This window comes from Podarcis gaigeae (assembly GCF_964106915.1).
Source record: "Podarcis gaigeae genome assembly, chromosome: 13".
Taxonomy (NCBI): domain Eukaryota; kingdom Metazoa; phylum Chordata; class Lepidosauria; order Squamata; family Lacertidae; genus Podarcis; species Podarcis gaigeae.
The window spans coordinates 17797439-17821446 of NC_139689.1; the positions used below are offsets into that span (position 1 = coordinate 17797439).

Below are 24008 nucleotides of genomic sequence, written 5' to 3' on the forward strand. Positions count from 1 at the left end.
AATTGTACGAAAGAAAATGGGCGGGTCAAGGAGTGGAGAAGCAAAGCAAAGAAGAGAGAGGAGGGGGGGGGAAAGCAACTCCCTCTAGTCACGTGATAGACGAAGCGATCACATGACAGAGGGCTGGTCACGCGGCACGGTTACCTCCCCGGAAGCTACGGCGCTTTGAGGATCAGGTGACCAGAGGAGGCCAAAGGGGGAAACCGGTCACGTGGCGGGGGCTGGCTGGGTGAATGTGCCGGGCGGGCTTGGCTGAATCGCCTGGGCCTGAGGAAGGTGAAGGGAGGAGAGCGGGGCTGGAGCGCAGGGGGGCCGCCTTGTAGTTGGGGGGCAGCCGGCCAGAGGCAAAGCGGGCAGCCGGGGCTTGGGGCGGAAGCGACGGGGCTCCTTGAGTCAGGGCCTTCCCGGGGAGGTTCTCTTTTTTTAATTTTAAAAAAGGAAAAAGGATCCCCCTTCAGGCGGAGGGTTCCTGGCTGTGATTTTGAGAGCGTCAGGCTGGGCCTAGAGTTATCTGAGCTCTGACGAAACAAGTGCCCCAATTGACGGAACTGGGAAAGGGAGGCCGAAAAGGTTGGAAAAGGCTGCGGAGGAAGTTTGCGACCCCCAGAAGCGGGGGCGGTAGATCTGGGCTGGTGGGGTTTTTTTAATAAAAAAAAGCAGCAAAGACTGCCGGGCAGCAAAGCTGTTAGTAAAGGTTGCGGGGTGGGTGGGAGTCGCCTCGAGTGTGGGGGTGTAAGCAAAGGAAAAAGCTTTTTTTGCTGCTCGTTAAGGAAGAAAGCTTCTGTTACGGTTGTAGGGAGGTGCCGCGTTTGGGGCTGGATCCTTGGGTTGATTGGTTTTTCAGCCGAGAAGCGCTAACTGGGGTGGGTGGGGTACCGTAGGGCAGACAGACAGCTAAAACAGGTGTTTGTATACAGCGTAGGGTGTTGAAGCCTAAGCTGCAGAGGTGGAAAGGAGTGTAGGTACAAATAGAAGTAGTTTCCTTTGGTCCTTCAAGCTGCTGTAGCATTTCAGAAGTTGGGGAGCTCTGCGGGGTATCTGGCAACTTTCTCTGCCACTGAGGTAACTTTTGCCTTAGGAACAGGCTACTAATTTGCAGTGCAGGGAAACAGAGGAAGAATAGAGTCCCTGGGCACGCTGTGGTGTTTTGCTTGAAAAGGAGGCTGAGAGCAAGACTGTAGTCAGGACTCTGGGGTATAGGAATACCTTCCACACCCTCGAAGCTCTATTGCTGTTGAGATCTGCATCACACACAGTCAGAGGCCATGCAGAAGGAGGAGCTGGGAATGGATGAAAATCGCAACCCAGAGGAGGAGCTGCGTCTCCTCGGTGGAAAGAAGGAAAAATGCCACAACCTCAGCAACCGCATCCGGACAGGTAACTTAAACTGCATCCAGTATTTTATCTTCTTCTAAGTCACTTCTGGTCCTCCAGAAATGTTGGACTCCAACTCCCATGAGCACTAAGTCAGCATGACCATTGGTCAGGGATGATGGAAGTTGTAGTCCAGCAACATCTGGAGAGCCACAAGTACCCCAACCCTTCACCATCGCCAACTCAAGACTGGCTACTAAAAACCCAGCTTCTTGCGCACCCAGAGCTTTGGTGTTGGTGCTTAGCATTTTGAAGCATTTCCTTTAGTTCCCAACGACCTCAGCAGATCCTTGCCCTTATCAATCCATTCACACACACCCCAAACTCCTTGCATACATCTGTTATCCATTTAATCCTAAACTGAATTCTTGGGACAAGCAAGCTTTTTTCACCACTAGAGCGCATCCTTATTTCAATTTCCTTTACCTCAGCCCTATAGTGTCTATCTGATTTGTGGAGCTGTGAACCCCCATCCCCCAAGCTAAGTTTCCTGCTCCCCCCCCCCCAAAAAAAGTTTCAGACAGCCCATGTTGGGAATCCTACCCTAAACCATCAGCTGCTGCATCTCCACAGAATCATGCAGACGTGCCCCTTACCTGGTAAATCTCAACTTACTGGATCGCACTCCCTTCCCAGAGTTTGTTTCCTTTTCCTTACTGGGGCGGGTCCTATTTGGCTATTAATTCAGTGGCTCTGGTTTGATTAACTGCCTTTTGTAGCATGCATCTAAGTTCTAGCTGTCCTTAATGCATCTAAATGTTGAAAATAAAACCTTCTTTCTGTCACGCAGGGGGTGGAGCAGAGCTGGGCTACAGGCCAAGCCGGGTCTCCAGAGAAGGTGTGTTGTACTGAACTGGGATTGGCCGTTCCCCTTTTCCTTTCTGTCATGCTTTTTCTGCATGTTTTTCTGTTCCAGAGGTGGCTGCACCTCAGTGCTGGGTGAGGTACATTCATCCTGAGAACCTAGAGCCCTGAATGCCCACCCTCTATGCTCCCCATCTTCTCTTCCCTGTTGAAAAGATGTGGAGAAGTGATTATCTGCCACTGTGCTTCTTTACTAGATACCCATGTGGGAAAAGTAGCATGTTCTTCATATCCCTTTCCTCCTCCTGTTCCACTCCTGGGGTATACTTAGGAGAGGAATGAAGGCCTACAGATGGGAAAACGAGGACTCTTTAATTCTCTGGGCAGCAAGGCCAGAGCTCAGTGGCTTACAGGAAGGGATCCTAGAATTATTGGGAAAGGGTTTGAGGAACCTGAAATTGGTTAGGGCTTGAGAGAAGGGATCTCATAGGTTTGAGCTCTTCAGCATGAACACCTCTGATTCCATTCCCCCCCCCCCTTTGCTAATCACAATGTAGAGAAGCTTGGAAACTTGAAGACAGCATGTTTTGAATGCTAAATAACCAGAAAAGCGGGGAGTGGGCTAAACCAACCTCCGAAGTGGTATTTTCATATGATCTCCTGATGTTGCTGAACTACAACTTCCGTCAGCCCCTGTCAGTATGGCCATAAAGATGCAAAATATGGTTCAGCAGTTTCTGGAGGGCAAAAGGTTCCTTGTACTTGTCTTAGAGTTTATAATTCATTAATAAATATCAGAAGAGGAATCCCCCCCCCCCCGCCATTTTATTGACTAAAGATCACTGTTTTGGAATTGACTGAGTTAGCAGCACGGAGAGGGGTATTGAAATCACTTAAGTGATGTGAAGATTTTAGCCACCTGCACACCCCAGATAAACGATCTCGAGGGTATTTTAACCCCATGGGCTATCTGCCTTATCTATGACCTGTTGACCCCAAACTGAGAGAGGTGAATGTGTCTGCATTCCAGATAAATGAAAACCAGAAATACGTTCAAATATTTAGATATCATATTCAAGTACCTTTTAATCCCCCAATTTTCTTACCCAAACTCCAAACACTAACTGAGCAGTCTGGTATTTTGGGAGGGTTGGAATGAACTGCGCTGAGGCACCATTTTTGTTGATGGTGCACTTAACATAAGCTCCCTACCTGCCGAAATAAAAAATGGGGTTGCTGCTCTGAGGTGCTTACATTCTAGGTGTGAGAGGGTGACAAAGGGACGTGAGACAGGCATGGTCTTCACCCTTCCTCTTCTTCCTCTTCAGGTGCCTGGGAGTCCAACGGGTATACTGCTCCCTCTGAGATAGCTGACGAACCCAGTGTTCCCCTGAGCCCTTCCAACAGCCTCAACATCCGCAATCTCCAGTTGTCTGAGCGGGACCCTCCTGTTGCCCACCATCCCCACCGCTACCCTCATCGCTTTTACCATGCCCGCCCCTTCCATGCTACAGCATACCGCAAGACCTACCGAGGCAGCCCCTCAGACCGCAAGGAATGGGGACCTAGCACAAACGGCCATCACTGTGCTCCTGAGAGCATCTCCAACGGGCGGTGGCAGCACCGGCGCCGCGGCTATTCCGACCCACCCTCCCCGTCGTCGTCTCCCGAATCCGAACGAGGCAGCACCATCAAAGCCAGTGAGAAGCCTGCCGCCACATCTAGTGCCGCCAACACAGCCAACGAGGATTCTGGGAAGGAAACATGGTCGCTCTTCCGGCCACTTCCCGCTTTCCCTGTCGATAGCAGCAGTGCCCGGATCATCCCCAAGATCTCTTATGCCAGCAAGCTGAAAGAGAACCTGGATCAACCGGGGAAAGCCTGCCATGTTCCTGCCTCAGCCGTCCGCACCACCAATAGCCTCCCCAACTGTGTCTTGGCGCCACCCCCAAGTAGCCCCCCGCCATCTGACAGCAGTCGGCGACAGCACCTGGGAGCCATCTTTCAGAATGAGTGGGGCCTCTCCTTTATCAACGAGCCGGGGGCTGGGCATGGAGGGGGTGGCGGGACGGCACCAGACGTGGATGAACGAGATGCAGATGCTGGAGCATCCTGGGAGAAAATGGAAGTTAGCGACTGGCAGGCTGCAAAAAATTACCATCTGGACGGTAAGGTGCTGGAAGGAGCCCAGTCATTGGGCATGAGGGAAAGGGAGGAGAACCAATGCATGTGTGTTGAGGCTTGGGAGCTGTTCCATAGGTAGCTGAACATAGTCAAGAGAGAAGGGATGGAAGACACAAGGAAATGCTTCACTTGGAAAGCTAGGGATGTTTGTGAAGATGGTGAGTGAAGGGGCAGTCACACAGCACAAAGAACTTTTGCAGTTCATGAAAGTGGAGAGGTGTTGGGTAGTATTGGCTGTCAGAAGAAATAAAGGACAATCTCTTCCCTGCTCTGAGGTTGATTTCTACTATAGTTTACATTTGCTCTACAGACTAGGGCATGAATTACTTTGGGTAGAAGATGATCAAATAGCCTATCCCTACCTTTTCTGATTACTTTGTCAGCTATTGTTTTTAGAAGGCTAAAGAGGTAGTTATAGATGGATATCATTTAGCTCCCTCATAATTTTAAACATTGCTCCAGAGAGCACAGATTCCCACATCCAGTTTTATGTAGCTTGGGAAAAGGTTTGGATGGGCATGTGACCTTCAGTGCACTGAGACCCCAACTTTTCTCAGTGTGGCTGAACTTTCGGGGCATTGTCTTGAGAAGTGAGCAGCTTCAGCTGTGCTAGGGGGTTTTAGGGCACTGGGGCTTATTTACAAACAGTGCTTGGCTTCTTCTAATTTCCCTTTTCCCTTTCCCCCTCTTCTAATACAGAGTGGAGACATATATGGGAGCTACACAGTCAAGGTAAGCAAATGGAGGTGCCTGGGCCTAAATCAGTGGCTTCATAAATAAGACCTTTAGGGCTCAACAGTGGGCTGGATAGCTTCATATTAAAGGGGGTATGAAGATTTGCAGTAATGTACAACAATGTGAAGTGGAAGGGAGCAGAGTCCTAGGACAGGGATGTGACTCTAAGAATTGTGGGTGTGTAATTCATACTTTCCAATCCTTGCCATATATTCAGTTGCGTCTCCCTCTCTACTGTACCACACATGCAAAAAACAAACAAAAACCCACAAATTTAATCTGACCACTCGTATTTTGAAAAAATCCAGCCTTTTGTGAGGATTGCTTTCAGAAGCTGAGGGGCACTGATTCTACATTTTAAGACTGTGTCTTTTCGTGGTTTGCTTTTTAATGTTGTGCCCTGGATGTGTTTGAGTGCATGTGCTCCATAGCTTTGAAGCCCTAACTGGTAGGAGGTGCTGGCTTTTGATCATCTAACACAAGTTTAAAATTACATTTTGAAAATGCTTCTGACCCCACATCATTTGCCTGGAGAACTTGAGTCGGTGACACTGAAGACAAGTGCCACTGCCAGCCTGGGCCCATGAGCCAGGCAGCCAGGCAGGTTTTCTATTCATGTAGTATCAGGCAGGAGCAGGTAGATGCTATCTAAAAAACTGGGGTGATTGGTTCTGTGCAGTATGGGGAAGTGAATAAACTGGGCCTTATGAAGTTGTGTGATGGGAGATAGGAAAGAGAAGTACAGCTGCGGAAATCCACAACTATCTGATGTTGGATGTGGAGCTGCCTTAAACAATTCAACCAAATCACAAAAGAGCTGCATATGTGGGAACAGATTAATGAAGGGTCTGTTCTGTGGCCAGCCATTGAGGATAGCGGGGAGAATAGTGGGGCTTCGGGCAGGGGTGTGTGTGTGTGTGTGTGTGTGTATACACACATTATCTATGGCACATCTCCCTTCAAGGCATTGTTCCTGTTGCCATCACTTTTTCTTTTTCCATCTAGATCCTAGCAGAGTGACGGTCTACACAGACACCTTCGATGGGAAGGGTTAACTTCAATAATTCCCAGGGGAAGCACCGCTAAGACATGAGGGGGGGCACATGGGCAGAGGCAAGATGCCCACCCCACCCCCCTTGAAGACTGGAGAAGCCCAAGCATCTTGAAAGGGGAAGCTCTGCCACCTGCCTACCTCCCTCCCTTTGCTGTTATAGCTCAAATTGTCTCAGTGGGGCTAACGCCTCACCTCTCTTTTTCTCTCTTGCTCTCTCTCTCTTTCTCTCTGATTTAATGCTCTGGTTTTTAATTTCTTCACATGGTTTTTAATTTCTCTGGATTCCCCTGAAAATAAAGGCAAAAAAAGAATTTATTTAAATTCACTTCTCTTGCCTTGTCAGTGTCTCATTATTCATTGCTACACAGGTGTGTTATCAGCATGGGGTAGGTAGTGATGTGGCTCAAGGCACTGAAAATGGTTTGGGAGGGAAATTATTTTAAGGGATAGAGATGGAAAAACGTGAAAAACATGATTTTTGAAAGCACAAAGGAGAAGCTTTGGGAAGTTTACCACAAGGAACTATTAATATAGGGCAAAGAAATAGTTTTATTTGTTTATCCACTGAAGAATTTATAAGCTGCATTCTCATAAGTATTGACAAGGTGGTATGCAACATACAAGATAAAACCACCAAAGGCATCATTAAAAACATCAGTAAATACTAGTTACCACAAAGGAAAGAAATGTGAAGGCCTGTCTATAAACAGTTTTCAGAAGATGTCTTAAAGAAGGCAGGGGTGATTTCTACTGAAATTGTGACTTGATCAACTTGATTTAATAGGAATAAAATATTTGCTCAGTGTGTCTTCTGCCAGCATAGTGACGAGATTATGCCAAGCATAACTTTACTTCTAGGTATCTTTTAGATGTACAGTGCTAGTTTACCTAAATGCTAATTAATGGTTCGATACTCTTTATTTCTATTCTCATGTGCTGAGCTTCTAAGCTGGTTGCCACTGTAAAAAAGCTCCTCACTTTTAAAAATAAGATTGCCATCTTAAAAGCCAGTAAACTGATGCGGCCAATTTACTGAAGAGTAAAGCCTACAGAGCACAATGGGGCTTCTCAGTAAAGATGCTTAGTTGCAGTGGTAATGAGGAAGTGTGTGAAATAAATCCCCACCACAATTTATCATGAAAGCCAAAGGAAGGAGCCATCTGTGTCCTGTTGGGTAAGAGTGCAGTGTTGATAGCCTTCATAGGGGCAAAACATTTTCTTAGCCCAGCTGTTTTGTAGAAAAATACAGAAAGCTATGAGCCCAATCTCCCCCTGCCCCCTGAAATGGTATTAAAATCAATGGGATGGGTCCATGTAAACATTGCACGGTCTGAATTGCTTGCTTATTTGAACCTGAGCCTCCTTTTATACAAACCTGAGCCTGGGTTGCTTTGCAGTTACTCTTTTCTGGGCTTAAAAACACAAGTAGACAAGTAACAAAAAATGAGCCATATAACTCACTGTTCCTGACCTGCACTGGGGGAGGGGGAGGAGAAAATGCGCTCTTTGTTGGTTTGCCTCTTTTAAAAGGTGACTATTTCATAAGAGTTGACCTAAATGTAGCTAAAACCGTTTTTGACGATACAATATATTAATGATCTATAAATAAGTACTCTTTGCCCTCGACCAAAATGGCTCTCAAAGCTTCCAGTAGTTGTGGTAGCTCTATGCTCTTCGGAAGACTCTCCTCTATGGTTCCGAACAGCCGTTATACGGGAAGGCGCACGGCCTCCTCTCTTCCGAGGCCTAAGTCGATGACGTGATTTACAGTGTAGGGAGCAGCACTGTTTCTATGGCGGGAGCGTAGCGCGAGGCGCGTGCGCGCCTGTGCGTCACTCCAAAGCGCCCATTCGCCCGCGGATTGAGAGCGGCGCGGAGGAGTCTCGCCTGCGCGCGAGAGTAATACCTGATAGGATTCCTTTGCAGGAGTTAGGAAATGGGTGTGCGCAGCTGCCTCTTAAAGAGGCAGAATCCTCGAGTAAAAGGGGAAGTCGCCTGAGCGCCAGCCTGGAGGGCAGTAGAGAACAGGACGGAGGTAAGATAAGGTTGCACCTTTCTTAACTGTGTGCCATTCTTGCATTTCTCCCCCCCCCCCCCCGGGTCTGTTCTCCATCTGGTTATTCTCATCTAAATCCTTTTGTTCAGCTATTTTGGAGCAAGGATTTAGGTTTCGAAGAATGTAGCCCCTTGGGGGATAAAATAGGGGGTTTTTTTGCCCTCGTTTGCTGCCTCACACCAAGTCAGCCCATTGGTCCATCTTGTATTGTTTACTCTGACTGGTAGCTGCTCTCCAGGGTCTTTCTCAAGCTGAACGCTTCTAGCTGCATGGCCAGAGGTCGAACTTGCATTTTCTGAATGCCAAATATTGACTTTGCCTCTGAACGATGGCACCTCTCAGTCAGAGAAAGTCACAATTGGTATCCTATACATGCCGCAATCCTTTGCATATATATGCCCAGAAGTGAATTCTACAGTGGAGTTTATTTCTTAGTAAGTATGCATAGAATTGCAATTGAGAGAGATTAATACACTCCCGTATTTCTGGGGCTTAGACTATTTACAAGTGAATGCATTTTTTTCTCAGTGCACAGCTGAAAAAGAAGTTATATGTCTACCTTCCATGTGAAATCTGCGAAATTCCCCATGATCATTAATTACGGTATTCCTAAAGCACTTCTTAGCAAGCAATCTTGGTTTTCAGTGCTCTTCTTGTCACTATGGAAGTCAGTCAGCCACATCATTGTTTCTCACCATGCTTGATGGACTTTTGCAATTAAGAAAGTTTCTACCTGGATCTCCTAACCCTAATGTGGTGCTGCGGGTGATGTGCCAGACTAGGACCGGGGAGACCAAGATCCAAACCCCCCATTCAACTATGAAGCTCACAGGGTGGTCAGTCACTGTCTCTCAGCCTTACCTCACCCACAGGGTTGTTGTGAAGATAAAATGCAGGGACAGCGACGTATGCCTCTTTGAGCTCCTTGGAGGAAAGGTGGGCTATTATGTATTAAACGAATAACACTGCTGTACCACACTAACCATCTTCACATGTACTTACTCATATTTCTCTCTAACCCAAAAGCTTATTTTGAGCTGGGAGCTTAACCTGCCGGGAACCTGTTTTGAGTGCTACCACTGAACCATGAAATAACAGTAAGCCATGCTGTTGGTTCTCATCTGGCAAGAGGGCTGTGGTTTGCACATGGCATGCTGCCTTTTGGCCTTCCCTCCCCAGACTCAATAGCTGAGCAGGCAGTTTTCGTAAAGATAGGGCAGGATTCAGTTATCCTATTTCACTAGCAGACAAAGACTTCTACTAGCCTAATGGGGCTTCACCCACCTTACGCCTCTCCCAAATCTGCTCTGAAGGATCATGAGAACCCACAGAACAGATCACAGGGAGGAGAGGGGAAATTGTTCCATCAAGCAAGCAGCAGACAGAACAATCTCCTTAGCGCTAGCCAGAATTCCACCCATGGTGGTTGTTTTTTAAATCACAATTGTCCCTCAGTAATTTAATAAGAGAAAGCTGGTGTAGTGTAGTGCCTGAGAGACTGAGCTATAAGTCAGAAGTCAGGACTGGTTTGGATCTTACCTCTGCCCTGAGCTCACAAGGTGCCTTGGGGAAGCAATTCTCCTTCAACCTCACCCCTGTTGCCGTATTGGGGGATAATGCAGATTTACAGACTTACAACTGGATGATGCATGTGAACTACTGTGAGCACTTGAAAGCAGTCTAGGAATATGAGGTATTGTTATTAACAGGACAAAAGACGCCTCTACAGTTGTAATGTGAGCAGGCTGTGTGCTCCCATTGCACATTAGTGTCTGTGCATTCACACGTGCAGGCACCCCCAAACTCGGCCCGCCAGCTGCTTTGGGACTACAACTCCCATCATCCCTAGCTAACAAGAGCAGTGGTCAGGGATGGTAGGGATTGTAGTCCCAAAGCATCTGGAGGGCCAAGTTTGGGGATGCCTGCACATGTAGGTGCACTTGAGATGAAACACACCTATAGATTCAACTGTGTGTGTTTGTGTGTGAGAGATGAATGCTGGAGAATGAGAGCTCTAGTACGTGATTGCTAATGTGATTTTGGTAACAAATTCCCAAAGGCAGGGCCACAACTAGAAATAGGGACGGATAAGGAGTTTCCCAGTAGATCCTTTGTTAGAGTTTAAACCAAACCACTTTCTGTCTCCAGACTATCTGTCTTTCCATGCCACTATCTTGGCCACCCTTCCCCTCTTCCCTATACCCAGTCACTGCTCTCTCATCTCTTCCTTGTCTTTGGCAACTGAGTATGGGATGATGATCAGATTAAATGAAGGGCTCTTCTGCCTTTCAAATAAGTATTTAGAAGATAGTGGCTTGTACAGAACTACGTAGGAACCCAGGCTGCAATTGAAGCTGGTACCTCTATCAGTAATAGGGTCCCAAAGCTCTCTCTGTGTGTCTATGTCAGTGTTTCCCAACCTTTTTTGGGCAAAGGCACACTTGTTTCATGAAAAAAATCTCGAGGCACACCACCATTAGAAAATGTTTAAAAAATTAACTCTGTGCCTATATTGACTATATATAAAGTAACTCTCTTTAATAGGCATCAAATAAACACAAAGAAAGTACCGGTATTTTATAATTACTTTATTATGAAATAGTAAGTACCGTATTTTTAGGACGCTCCGTCCCATAGGACGCACCTACTTTTTTTGGGGGGGGGAAATAAAGGAAAAATTTTTTTCCTTTATTTCCCCCCCCAAAACCAGGTCGGGGAACAGTAGGATGGCGGTGCTGCGCCTCCCTGCTGTCCCCCGAGCTTGTGGGGCTGGCCCATGTCTGCCTGGCGCGAGGGGCGCTCTGCTTCAGGGCGCCCCGCGCATCGGGCGGCAGGCTACAGTCCGCAGCATGGGGAACCCTCTGTTTCAGGGCGCCCCACGCACCCCCCCCCGGGTGCGCAAGGCTTGCCAACACGAGCGCGGAGCACGGGGCGTCCTCCGAAGGGCGCCCCGTGCTCTGCGCCGCCCGCAAGCCTTGCGCTCCTGGGGGGAGATCCCCTGGGTGCGCAAGGCTGGCCAACACCAGCGCGGAGCACGGGGCGTCCTCCGAAGGAACGCCGCCATCCCGCTGTCCCCCGACTTGGTTAGAAGGCTGGCGGGGGGAGAAGCCTGCTCCTCCCCGTCGCCAGCCCCGCAAACTCGGGAGACAGCGGGAGAGGCGTAGCGCGCCCACCCGCTGTCTCCCGACATGGTTTGGAGGCTGGCGGAGGGCTTCCTCCTCCCCCAGCCCCGCAAGCTCCCAGAGCTCTGGGTCCCGTTCTGGGGGAGGGGAAAGCTCGGGCTTCCCCCGCCCCAGCCCCGCGTCTCCAGCCGGGAGACGGTCGCGCTTTAGCCCCGTGCGTGCTCTCCCAGCTGGAGAGGTGACGCGCGCCTATGGAGGCTCCTGCCATAGGCGCGCGTCACCTCTCCAGCGGGGAGAGGGTCGCGGGGGGCTGCTTTAGCCCCGTGCGTGCTCTCCCAGCTGGAGAGGTGACGCGCGCCTATGGAGGCTCCTGCCATAGGCGCGCGTCACCTCTCCAGCGGGGAGAGGGTCGCGGGGGGCTGCTTTAGCCCCGTGCGTGCTCTCCCAGCTCGAGAGGTGACGCGCGCCTATGGCAGGAGCCTCCATAGGCGCGCGTCACCTCTCCAGCTGGGAGAGCACGCACGGGGCTAAAGCAGCCCGACTCACCCGCCTCCCTCCCACGGCACACCCGGCAACTTCTCGCGGCACACTAGTGTGCCGCGGAACACCGGTTGGGAAACACTGGTCTATGTGGTTTGCATCCAGCCCTAACCATGTTATTATTTAAAAGTAAGTACCACTGAGTTCAGTGCGATTTGCTTCCAACCAAGGATGTGCAGGGTTGCAGCTCTAATGTACTGAGGACACACGGAAAACTGTGTTGCATGAGAAAAATCAATATTCCCTGTGGAAGGGGGAGTGGGGGAGTTATTGTAGCAGAGAACATGTAGATCAGTTCCCAATGTTCTTCATTGTTTTTGTAGTAAGTCAAAGTTGGGCATTAAATGACTTCTGGGCGTTTTGCTAAGGATGGTGGAAGAGCAACTGAACTGAATTATTTGGGTCAGTAGGCCAACAGAACTGCTCTGATTCCGTGAGCTTTAACCACTGAGAACACATTAGCATTCTGCTCATTTCACAGAAAAGAGGATTTAAAACTGTTCATTTCGCTGTAGTCATGGTTCAAATGGAATATTTGGGGGGAAATAAAGTACAGCTGTCTCACTAACTTGCGCAGAGGTGGAGCTGTGGAAAAGTGGTAAGATTTTAAATCTCACAGGATTTACCTCAGAACCTGATTTGCAAGACTCAGCCTAATTGCCTCTGAGCATGTATAGAGCACTTTCCCATCACTGCTGAGTAACTCCTGTTGGGCTGAGCACACCTGAAACAAGCAGGGATGCTGAGCCTCTGAAGCCAATTAAGTTACAAATCAGATATCAGGTGGTTGACCAGTTTTGAGTTAGAGTCCTAGCTTCAGAGAGTAGGCAGTTACTGGAGGTGGGTGTGGGTTGATGTAAGACAAACATTATGGGAGTAATATAGCAATGTGATTGAGGGGTGGTCAGCTGGAAGACTGTTTATGGGCGCTGGAGGTAAGCTGGTATGGGGAAGACATATGCAACTCTGAAACCTTTAAGAATTTTGAAATGTAGAACGTGCAGAGATTGGACCTTTCCCAAGTGTGGTGGAATAAATTTCTTATGCTCAATCTATTTTGCTGTTTAGAAGAGCCCTTCACGGTTGAAATACAAATATGATTCTGTTACAATATATTGCCCTTCAGCTCAACAGCACCTTTCCGGCTGAAGCAGAAGGACTGGTGATGTCTCGTCCCTGCCCAGCGACATCATCCCTGCCTTGGCTAAGGGTGTAGCAAGGGGAAGGTTTTTCTCGTAGCACCTTCACGCCACTTCCTTCCGAGCCTTCTGCAAGCTTCTTCAAGAGCGGCCGAATAAATGGAGCAGGAGTGCCTGGCTCTGGTTGCTGCCTGCGTCCAAACCTCCCAGTTGCTGGTGCAGCAATGGATGCTCAACAGGCGCACGGTGATTTTCGCCATAGCGAGGATTCTGCAGAGGAGGCGCTTCCGCAGGTCAGCCGCGGTGCTGAGGCGCATCCTCTCAGCCAGCGTCCGCCGCAAGAGAGCCCTGCTGCGGCTTCACCGGAACGCCATCGTCTCCGTGGTCACCATGGTGTACTCGTCTTCCCCCGCGCTGCACTACGAGCACGAGCTGATGGCCTTGTCTGAGCGCTCCCACTGGATGCTTCCCAGGTGCAGCGAATGGTGGGAGCGGATGATCAACTCTGAGCAGGACGACAAGTGCTGGATTTCCTTGTTCAGGATGTCGCGGTCCACACTGATGTACATCGCCGAGGAGCTGCGCCCTGCCCTGCAGCGCCGGGACACGGGCATGCGCTCTCACATCCCTGTGGAGAAAAGAGTCGCCATGACTATCTGGAAGCTGGCGCACCACGACAGCTACAAGACCGTCTCAGAGCTCTTCGGGGTGGGGATTTCGTCAGCCTGCTCGATATTTGAAGAGGTGTGCGAGGAAATAAACAGCAGGCTGCTGGCCCAAATCATTAAGCTGGGAGACCCGCAGGAGATCATTGAGGGCTTCAAGGAGATGGGTTTCCCCAACTGCCTTGGCGCAATCGATGCAATCCACATCTCCATCCTCTGCCCCCCGTTCTCTGCTGACTCCTACATTAATTGCAAGGGTTTCTATTCTATGGTGCTGCAGGCCCTGGTGGACAGCAAATCCCGGTTCACCGATATCTACGTCGGCTTTCCGGAGAGGTCCCACGACTCCCGCATCTTGCACAACTCTCCGTTCTTCAACAGCATGGACGAAGGCACTTTTGGGCCACAGACGCCAACGGTGCTGGAAGGCGTTTCGATGACCCCTGTCATAATTGGGGATCCTGCCTATCCGCTTCGGCCCTGGCTCATGAAGCCGTACCCAGCGCCAAAAACCGGGGCCCAGGAAAAATTCAACGAGCGGCTCGCTAAGTGCCGAGCGTGTGTGGAGAGAGCTTTTGGGGTCCTGAGAGCTCGCTGGAGGTGCCTGCAGATGAGGCTGGATGTGAGGGAGAAGCTCATTCCGGTGGTCATAGCCACCTGCTGTATCCTGCACAATATCTGCGAGATCAAAGGGGATGAGTTGCTGGAGCCGTTGGAAAGCCCCGCAGTGGCTGAAAGCCAGAATGCTTCAGCCAGGCCAAGGGTGCCCTTGTCAGAGGCTGGACTGACCAAGAGAGCTTGCCAGATCAGGGCTGCTTATTGCTCCTATTTTGAAAAGAGCCCTGTGTAAAGTGGGGTGGGGGTGGGGGGAAACAAAGCAGGCTCGTTTGTCCATGTAATTTCATGGGTGTGTATGACCTGGTTGTAGTATACAGACCCTGTATTGCTGATGCCTAGTATGTGGTAGTTTTCTACATGTCAAATAAAAAGGCTATGATTTTGAGTGGTCTGCTGCTATATTTTCTAAGAGATAGGATTTTTTAAAAGGTAATTGCTATGGTAAAAGCATAGGGTGGGACTTGAACCAATGATGGTGTAAAATAGAAGAGTGAACAGTTTTTCTTAAAGAGGATTTATATACCTACCACTCGTATCTGTAAAACATTAACAAAAAGACATGGTATACCTGCCTAATGAAAATGGAAGTTCATGGACAAATTTTCTAGCCTGTTAGAAAGTACACTCTGGATGCAATCCTATGTACACTTACCTGGGACTACGTTTTACTGAACCCTCTGGGACTTTCTGTGTAATCCTATCATGTTCACCCAGAAACATAGCTGTCAACTTTCATATTTGAAAATAAGGGATCAGCAGCCTCAAAAATAAGGGATCAGCCTCACCTGTCCCAGGGACAGTCTACAGAATATCTAACAATCTGGGATAGCAGTGGGAAGCAGCGGAAAATGGCACTGGAATAAGGGAATTTCCCGCAAAAAAAGGGAAGGTTGACAGCTATGCCCAGAAATATCTCAAGATGTTTCAGTTGGCTAGTCCAGTATCCAGATGCTTGTGGGGGAAATCAACAAAGATCATGAAGATGCATGCTACTCCAGCCTCTCCAATACTAAATGCAGGTTTTATGCTACTTTGCTACATGAAGCTATCGTCTTCTGCGTGTCATCCAAAAGCTGTTTCAGTGTTGCAGGTTCATCTAGACACCCAGGGATTTTAAAGATGAGACACATGTATTTCAAGGGGAATGGCAGACGTGAGATTTATATGAACCAGCAACCATGGATCCACATAATGAAACAGTTTAGACCGTCTTCTTAAGCTAAGATACGAACAATACTTTTGTTCACACTAAAACCAGGAATCTTCTAATCATAATTTCCTGGTTTGGTAGGGTTGCCATGTTTCAAAAAGTGAAAACACTAAGTTTTATTTTGTTTTTTTGCAAAATTGCAAAAATGGCTATTTTTTTAAGGGAAATCGACACTGCTGGCTTAACTGGTTTAATTGCAGCTTTCAGGGAAAAGTGCAGGGGCTGTGTTCAGGGGCAAAAAGCTTATGCATTTTTCAGCCTAATAAGTCTAATAAGATATTACTAATAAGATACGACTGTCTGAATGCATGTGATAACTCCCACTTTCCATATCTAGGCAGACATGGTTTTATCCTGCCTTGCAAACCAGAAATGTCAGTAACATTGAAACCACTGTTTCTCAGTTCAGATGTCAAGTGAAGCTGATTTAACAAACTGGGAATCTTCCCCTCCTATGGGGCACATGAGAGAGGAGGCACCCATACTCGTGGTTCGCTCCTGCTCTTAAAAAAATAAAAATCACTGAGCTGTTTTACGAAAGGAAACAACAAAAACACTTGTCCTTCCATATTTAAGATTTTTCTAGGAAAGTATATTTTTTTCAATTAACAGGGAAGCAAAACACAGAATAAATGCTGATGGTCATTGTGCTTAATGCCCTGCTTGCTAATTGCTAGGGATGGTCTTCAAGGGGAGACTTCTGAAGTGATAGTGCAAAGCCGTAACCAGTGTACTTTGGCTGCAAACATGTTCTGCTGATCCTTTCTTTCACAATGCAATATTGTGCACACACAGAACGTGTAGAAAGTAGCTTTTGACAATTACGTGCCATTTGCCACAACTGCAACGTTGAACAGTTAGTGGGATCATTTTAACAAAATGGCTTTAAGCAAAAACTGTAGCATGTTCCTCCACTTCAAAGTAAAAAGAGGATTTGTTGCATTTCCTTTGCTTCCATGGGCAGCAGTCTAGTGTCGCCAAGATTGAATTTGTAGCAGAACTCACCTAAGCTTAGCACTAGAGTGCACAGGTTGCTCAAGAGAGTCTCTGGGTTGTATCCAGCTAAGTTCTATCTTATTGAACCTAAGATAGTCTTGTCCATTCAGTTCATTGGGTCTGTTCCGAGTACAGCTACCACTGGAGACAATCCTCTCCCTCACCACTGAAGGACACTTCCCCTGTTACAAGTGCTGGAAATGTACAACCCACACTAGAAAATGGTGGGCAACAATCACATGTGTAGAATAGTTGCTGAATAAACAGGCTTTGAAGACCACGAGGAGTGTACTTGCCACATGTGATAATCTTTATGTGCTTACCGTGTTGTTTTTTTACAGAGGACTTGCCTCCTGTGTGTTGTGTAATGTAGGAAGCAATCCAGAAAAACCACAACTATTCCCCCTCAGCAGCACCACAATCACTCAATAAAGCAATACATATCTAAGATCAGGGCGTCAAGGCAGCCTTCAACTCTCCTCCAGCCAATGCCTTTTCATTTAATCTGCGATTTAGAAGAAAGATGCTAGGAGGTGGACATGAAACAGTGGGGTGGGGGGAAGGAGGCAACATACAGATTGTCTTAGCCTTTTGAGGACATGGTGGCTGCTATGGGGATCATAGTGGGATGTGAGAAATCAAAAAGGACCAAGTGTCCCTCAGTTGTCCAGCACTCTATTTTTGAAAGTGTATAAGTTGATTGTTCTGTATTTAGCAGTTACCTTGGGACACTTAGGAGGGTGTTGGAGAAGTTGGTTGTGAGGATCACCAGGCAAAATGGCCTTAGCGGAACTTTCAGTGTTGGAGAACATAACAACAGTTTTGCTGAATCAGGCGAAAGGTCCATCTAGTCTGGTATCTCCTTTCCCACAGTGGTAAACTATATGCTTCTGGGAAGCTCATAAAATAGGCATAGAAGCAATAGCTGTCACCTGTTATTACTCCCTAGTGACAGTATTATCAGGCATGTTACCTCTTAAGTTTGGAGGTTGTATGTAGCCTTCCCTTACACTAATAGCAAATTCATTCTCCCAGGTGTGGATCCTTGTGCAGCTAAAAGTGCATGATGAGTGCACGTGGAAGAGATATTCAGGAAGAACTGAACATGCTCAGTGGCTATAGAATATTGACTCTCAGTTGAATGGAGGGAAGAATGGATAAGCGGGAGGAGGGAAAATGGAATATCCAGGAAAAGGGCATGGCTGGCTGGCAGGAATTCCAAATAGGAGCCTCCATACTGCAACTTTTTGTTGCAGGTTCCACTTGTCATGATTAATAGCTAATGGTAAAACACATTAATTCTCCATGAAAGTGTGTTTAATCCATCTATGCTAGTGCCCATCACCACATCTTGCAGTGTGGCAGGGAACCATTTGTGGGCTTAAAAAGAGCTCATGATGATCGCGTGGGCACAGCCAAGGGCTAATCTGTATGTTAAGAATGTATGAATGCTGGATCAGGCCAATGGCCCATCCAGTTCTCTTTGCAGCCAGCCAAACGCCTGTCAAAAGTCTGCAAGCAGGATCTGAGCACAACAGCCCTGTCCTCACATACAATTCAGCAAAGGTACAGGAGATCACATACTGCACAATGATCTTGCTAGCAGTTCACTGCAGTATCTGCTAGCAAGTTGTTTGTGTGATGTAAACACACCAACATTTGTGATATATAGCACAAAACAAGTCTACTATGAAACTACGCACTCACATGCAATTCTTAAGAAATATGGGGAGAAACTCTCACAAGACCAGAAGACTCAAAGGAGGGAAGCCTTATATAACAAAGGAATGGAACAAAACTAAAACATCAAACAAATGTGGCATTCAGTTTACCATTGTTTATGCTGCTTATTCATTTTGTGGGGGGTTCTCTCTGTTGGTGAATTTTGAGGGCACACACAAAGATCAGCATCCCCATATTCTTTTTTAAAAAACTTTATTTAACAAAGGAAAAACAATGTGATCAACAACAGTGCATCATGTGGCACATTATACTTTAAGATTTGACAGAGATTGTTAAAAGTAACCTCCTTATAAAGTTTTTCCCCTTCCTCATCCCCTACAAATAACACCACACTGCGAGAAGACTTGGCAATGATGAGATTGCCATGTTGGGTGGAGCAAATGAAGCAACTATGGGTTGCAATTATCCAACTTTCACCTATAATTCCAGCTCTTTCTTTCCAACTTAATCGTGTTGAAATTTGCCACCTTCATCAGAAATATAGAGAAGTAGGAAAACCTGTCAAGTAGGAAAACCTTACCTGTATATCCTTGAGTGCGACCTTCTTTCATACAAGCAGAGTCATCCAGCCAGTTGCGATGATCAAGAATCTAGTGGTTGCTAACTTCTAAGTCCCCCCCCCCCCCGCAATGCATAGATTTAGAGCTGATTTAAACAATGAGGTGTATGTAGTGGAGTTTTCCCTGAGGGCCTTACTATGTCAAGATACACATGGGCGGTGGTTACTTGTCTAAAAACACCCCAGTCAAAATATATTCATTTTATTAATTTTTGAATTGCCTTTCACATGTCTCAATCTGAATTACAATATAAGCAACTAACATACTTTTAAAAGCAATACAAGATGGAGACCTTTTCATCCAGATGGAAATGTTTGTTGAAACAAAATGTCTTCAGGTTTTTTTGGAAAGCACATAAAAAATGAATATGAAGTAGCAGTAGATCACCTTTCCATTTACGTGGCGATCTTGAGGCAGGGGCAATCTCAAGGAAACCAATTCCCACTTTATTTTCAGCAAGTTTAGTCCCTTTAGACAACCAGACTGCATGCACGCTAAATATTTAAATAATCACTGAGCAATTTATGAGATTCAATTAATATCTTTTGGTGTTATTTCCATTCACATTTCTGGGACACGATTTGACTTTTTAAAATTTATTTATTTAATAAAGCAAAGCTTATGATTGTACCACACAAAATGCAAAGGGGAATAGGTAGCACACCGCCTGCCTTTTCCTTACCCTTGATTCTGGCTGTTCCAGCAGACGTTTCAGCTTCTTCTAGTGCTGGGATGACACTGCAACCTTCTTACCCTCATTCCTAGGGTTGACCATGGTCACCTGCTCCCTGCTGGGCTCCCTGCGTGTCTGCCTGGAGCGACACCCACCTCTGGTCACCTTCTTCTTTTGCCTCCTTTCGTTGGCTGTTGCCTTTGTTGGTTTTGCTGCCTACATCCAGTCACATGATGTTCAGAATCCCGATGTCAAAGAGGTGAGCTAGAGATGATCACCTTAAGTAGAAAATCAGACCAAAATGCTGGGGGTGGAATTGGGTTGTGGTTGTAAAGCACGCATGAGAGACTTTAGGAGGCATGTTAGGAGGTAGAGGCAGACTTGTGTGATTTATCTTTTGGCAATTGTTTTTATTTATTACCATTTTCTAACAGACTTGAGAGATTTACCCAAATTTGAACAGCTGCATTGATTTGCTCTCAAAAATAGTGTTGCCTGTGTTGGCTGCTGTTATCATACCATAATGACCCAAGCTAAACATTCATGAATTACAGAGGGTTGGGTGTTGTTGGTTTTTACAAATACGCTATAAGAAACTGTCATTGAAAAAATAGTCCTGAATGGATACTATCACAAGAAGTGGGGAGCAAAAGAATAGGATATTCAACAGTACAAAATTTTAAATTAGTAGGTGCAGCTATATCTGAAATATTCAACGATCCGGCTGTTCTGAGATGTTTTATGGTACTTTTAAAATACAGTTCCCATCTTTCAATTTTCTAGCTGTTAAGAGCAAAAGGGAATTTTTAGAGGCAAGATTGGGTGAAATTGGAAAGGTACTTTAAAAGGCAGAAGCAAATGAAAAAAATGCAATCAAGAGAATAGAATCAACTAAGAGTCAATTCTCATTCCTTTCCCTCCCTCATCTCTAAGGACTGGAATTCTCTGCTAAAGTCTCTGGCACACTTAATGTTCTGTATCCCAAATAAGACGCAGGAAAGTGCCTTGACACCAGCTCCTTCCACAACCACTGCTGAGACCCCTACAACAGTCTCTGTCATGGTTGGCTTGACCTTTGACCTCCACAATGGCACAGATCCTCCCAATGGTACACGTCTAGGTCTGACAGTCACTGGGGAAAAACTGGGTCTCAAAGGTGAGTGATTTCTCACTCCTGACCAATTGCAACATCCTCCCAAAGATTTCAGAAACTCTGGTTCCGTGTCCGTCTCCCCTTGACCTTTCCTTCCATCAACTTCCAACCACAGGTCCAGATGCCCAGGAATCAATCCACTTCCTGACTATCATCACGAACTCAGTCTCCCATGAGAACTGCCTTAGCATCACTGCACCTTCATCCCTTCTCCCCAAGACCAGGTGAGCCAAGAGATTTAGTTTCAAGGAGTTCTTAACCCATTAATGCAATACTCCCATCTTGTCCCCAGACAACCACCTAAATGTGTGATAGAGGAATGGGACATGCACCAAGAAGAGACAGGAATTTGTTACCAGCCACATTACCAGGCTAATCCTGCCCTGTCCAGCATGCTGGATCAGGTAAGATGAATGTGGGCAGTGACAGTATCTGGACCTGGGGATTCTGGGCTTCTTCAGGATGCAAGCTGGATTATAAGGGGAGGAGCATTCACTGTTGCACTCCTTTCACTCTCAGGCGGATCGTGCCCTCTGCAGCCAGCGGCTCCTGATGACCAGTGCTTTCCTTCTCTGCCTCTGTGCCATGCTATGTTGTGCAGCTGGCCTGTGCTATCCTAACCCCAGAGACAAGTGGGGGCAAATCTAAGCGGGTCCAGCAAATGCCGGACCTATATTGCAGCGAAGCCAGGTAGCCTGCTCATTTGCCCTGCTTTCTCCAAGTACCTGGATCATGCAACGATACCATTTTTCAGATCTGAAATTAGCCCATGTACTGTTGTGACAGCTGAGCTGTGAATAAAAGTTTATCTTGGTTAACTGTGGGGTGACTGTATGAACCCCTATGAGAGCGGATGGTGCAATAAATAACATACAAATGATAGGAGTATTTGGTTTTTGTATTGTAAGTGGCTGTACCAGTGACACAAATTGAATCATGTAATATTTCTCAGGTAGTTACTGGAGGAGCTTCAGATGTGGTTGAGTAGGTTAATGACTACCGTAACATTATTCTAAATGGGATTACCATGCCTTTGCCAGTAAATATTCTGTTAGAATTAGGAGCTTTGGCTACAGATTAACATAATTTCATTTTTTAAAAAAATGAATTAAAATTAAAAAACCAGTATATAACATAGTATCACTGATCAGTGGAGTCAGGGAATGTGTTCATAAGAAACCCAATGTTATTTCTTGCTGGTTTGCTTGTTTATTGCTTGTGTTTTATGTATTTATTTTCCACTTTTTAATCAAAAGATGCACAAAACACCTTACAACATTTTTTTAAATGATAAAGTTAGATAGGACTCTATGACAAAGCTTACCAGAACCATAATAAAAGCAGTTTAAAATCAACAGTCAGATTGAAAGCAGAGAACAGTAATTAGAATAGAAATATTAAAAACTCAGTGGAGTCTTCTACGACTGCTTGAAGGAGAAAAGGAAAGCAGCCCAGCAGATCTCAACAGGAAGGCCATTCCACCATTATGGGATAACCACTGAAGTTTTATCTCAAATACCCACCCAAGGTTCAAGAGCAGAGCATCTGAAGTTGACATATAGCCTACCCCATCCCAAAGACTTTACCTTATCTCTGTCCCATCAAGACCGTTTTGATAAATACATCTTACGTCAAAAGTTCGGAAGATTCACAGGCAAGGACTTTGGTGAGTCAGGGTTAGAGGGAGAAGATCCTTGTTTATAAGCACCTCCCTAATGTAAGGTGGAGGAGGGTCTGAAATGTGTGCAATTTTGCATCCTACTTCCTAACTGGAGCTGGCTTACAGGCCTCATTCCTTTGAGCCTGAAACATTCAGTGATCATTGCACAGCGACGCTAGCGGAGTGCTGGGTACGCCTTAACTCTTTACATGAGTCACCCACTGGAAAGGAAGGGATCTTCCAGGGCATTCCTTTGACAGTAATGACAGTAATCTTTCATTAATATTAAAGGGATCACGAGATGCCATCCTTTTGTACATAAAATCACAATTTTCATATCACTGATTCCAATTTATGGGTTACTGATAGGTAATTCAACCCAGGTTTCAAGGACCCAGACCCTCCCGTCTCTAGCCCTCTTTTTCCAACTCCATGACCCTACCATCCATTGCTTCCTCAGGCCACAGCTTGTCAGGCCACTGCCTACTTTGTTCCCCTTCCTTTCTCTACCATGTTTCTAGATCAGGGGTTCCCAAACTGCACTTAACGGGACACACACACACACACACTTCATTCAGGTGATCCATGACATGATCTGTGGCTACTGAAGACAAGAGATGGCATATCCATTGCATAAATACTCATACTGATTTTAATTGTATTTCTTCTGTATTGTATTATATTGTTTTACAGTTTGAATTCTATAAAATTGTAATGCACAGTGTATTACAGTTACTAAACAGGCAGAAAAACCATTAAGTGGTTCACCAAGATGCTAAGCAGTTTTCAAGTGGACCACGGATGTGAAGTTTGGAAACCACTGTTCTAGATCACTCTTCCTATTTCTCCTTCCATCTGCCACATAAAATTCTACTCGTCTTAAATGCTTTGAAATTCCTTTTGAGATGTAATTTATCCTTGTTGCCCTTTCAGGTCTCAATTCCCTCTTTCTTACCCTACCTCCAGGTTCCTCCTCCTCCTTTTTCTTATTTATTAAATCAACTAGTTACTTTTTTGCTATGGGAACGCAAAGTGACTTACAATATTTTAATCAAAAAACAAATACATGGTGTTATAATCTTTTTTTTGGGGGGGGGGGTTCCCCAGAGAAGGAGGAGGAAGTAAGGCTGCGATCCATCTTGGAGAGGGAGACGAAAGGGTCTCCTGCACTGCTGTGGACCATGCTGTAAGATCTGGACTCCCCTCATGCAGACTGAAAGGTGTAAATAGGCAAATAAACCCTATTTCTTAAAACAGTCTCCAATGTGTCTTCTATTCTCCAAAGGGAGACAGACCCTGTGTGTGTGCCTTTGGCTCTGAGGGCAGGCACCGGGCTATTGTAACAATACAAATCTGTATTTTTTAAAAAAATCTGAGTTAAAAGAAGCAGCCACTTTCTCCACTCTGCCCCTTCATTCAGCTTCCTTGCCTTGGGGCTCCCTGTCCATTAGCTTCTCTACCTCCTCTCTGGGCCATCACAATATTCAACCATTCCCCTGAGATGTTTTAATGAACACCAACCAACCAACCCTCTTTTCCTCACAGAAGGTGGACCACGATCTGCTCTGAAGTGTCCCAGCCAATGCACCAGCCCAGCCAATCTGTGTCCGATACGTCACCGGGCTCAACAATGTACAGGCTGTGCTGCATTAGCATCCGCGGAGTCAACAAGCGAGGCCAAATCACGTGACACTGTGGGGAGGGGGTTGTTCCGAAGCAGGT

The 24008-nt window shown here is 46.5% G+C and overlaps 3 protein-coding genes across 7 annotated transcripts in view; all 3 read left to right on the plus strand.

Annotated features, from left to right (window-relative positions):
- Positions 1-179: 179 nt before the first annotated feature.
- On the plus strand, positions 180-6476 carry LOC310829238 (uncharacterized protein). Of its 2 annotated transcripts, XM_083707499.1 has the most exons (5): positions 194-1377; positions 2165-2212; positions 3507-4346; positions 5062-5094; positions 6103-6476. In XM_083707499.1, exons 1-5 carry the CDS (start codon positions 1266-1268, stop codon positions 6150-6152), a joined length of 1083 nt encoding a protein of 360 aa, XP_083563625.1. In that variant the 5' UTR covers positions 194-1265; the 3' UTR covers positions 6153-6476. The 2 variants fall into 2 exon arrangements, with proteins under 2 accessions (XP_083563626.1, XP_083563625.1); XM_083707500.1 differs by lacking the exon at positions 2165-2212 and having other exon boundaries at positions 180-1377.
- Positions 6477-7973: 1497 nt separating this feature from the next.
- On the plus strand, positions 7974-21506 carry TMEM219 (transmembrane protein 219). 4 transcript variants are annotated; one of them, XM_083707625.1, is made up of 6 exons: positions 7997-8186; positions 19566-19732; positions 20407-20629; positions 20742-20850; positions 20919-21030; positions 21146-21506. In XM_083707625.1, exons 2-6 carry the CDS (start codon positions 19574-19576, stop codon positions 21272-21274), a joined length of 732 nt encoding a protein of 243 aa, XP_083563751.1. In that variant the 5' UTR covers positions 7997-8186; positions 19566-19573; the 3' UTR covers positions 21275-21506. The 4 variants fall into 4 exon arrangements, 2 of the variants coding, with proteins under 2 accessions (XP_083563750.1, XP_083563751.1); XR_014557235.1 differs by lacking the exons at positions 19566-19732; positions 20407-20629; positions 20919-21030 and having other exon boundaries at positions 7974-8186; positions 21146-21282; XR_014557236.1 differs by lacking the exons at positions 19566-19732; positions 20407-20629 and having other exon boundaries at positions 7981-8186; positions 20742-21030; positions 21146-21183.
- Positions 21507-23929: 2423 nt separating this feature from the next.
- Positions 23930-24008, plus strand: part of TAOK2 (TAO kinase 2) — a 39591-nt gene continuing 39512 nt past the window's right edge. The window contains exon 1 of the mRNA XM_083707622.1: positions 23930-24006. The gene's annotated coding sequence lies outside the window, so the exon portion shown is untranslated. The remainder of the gene's footprint in view (positions 24007-24008) is intronic.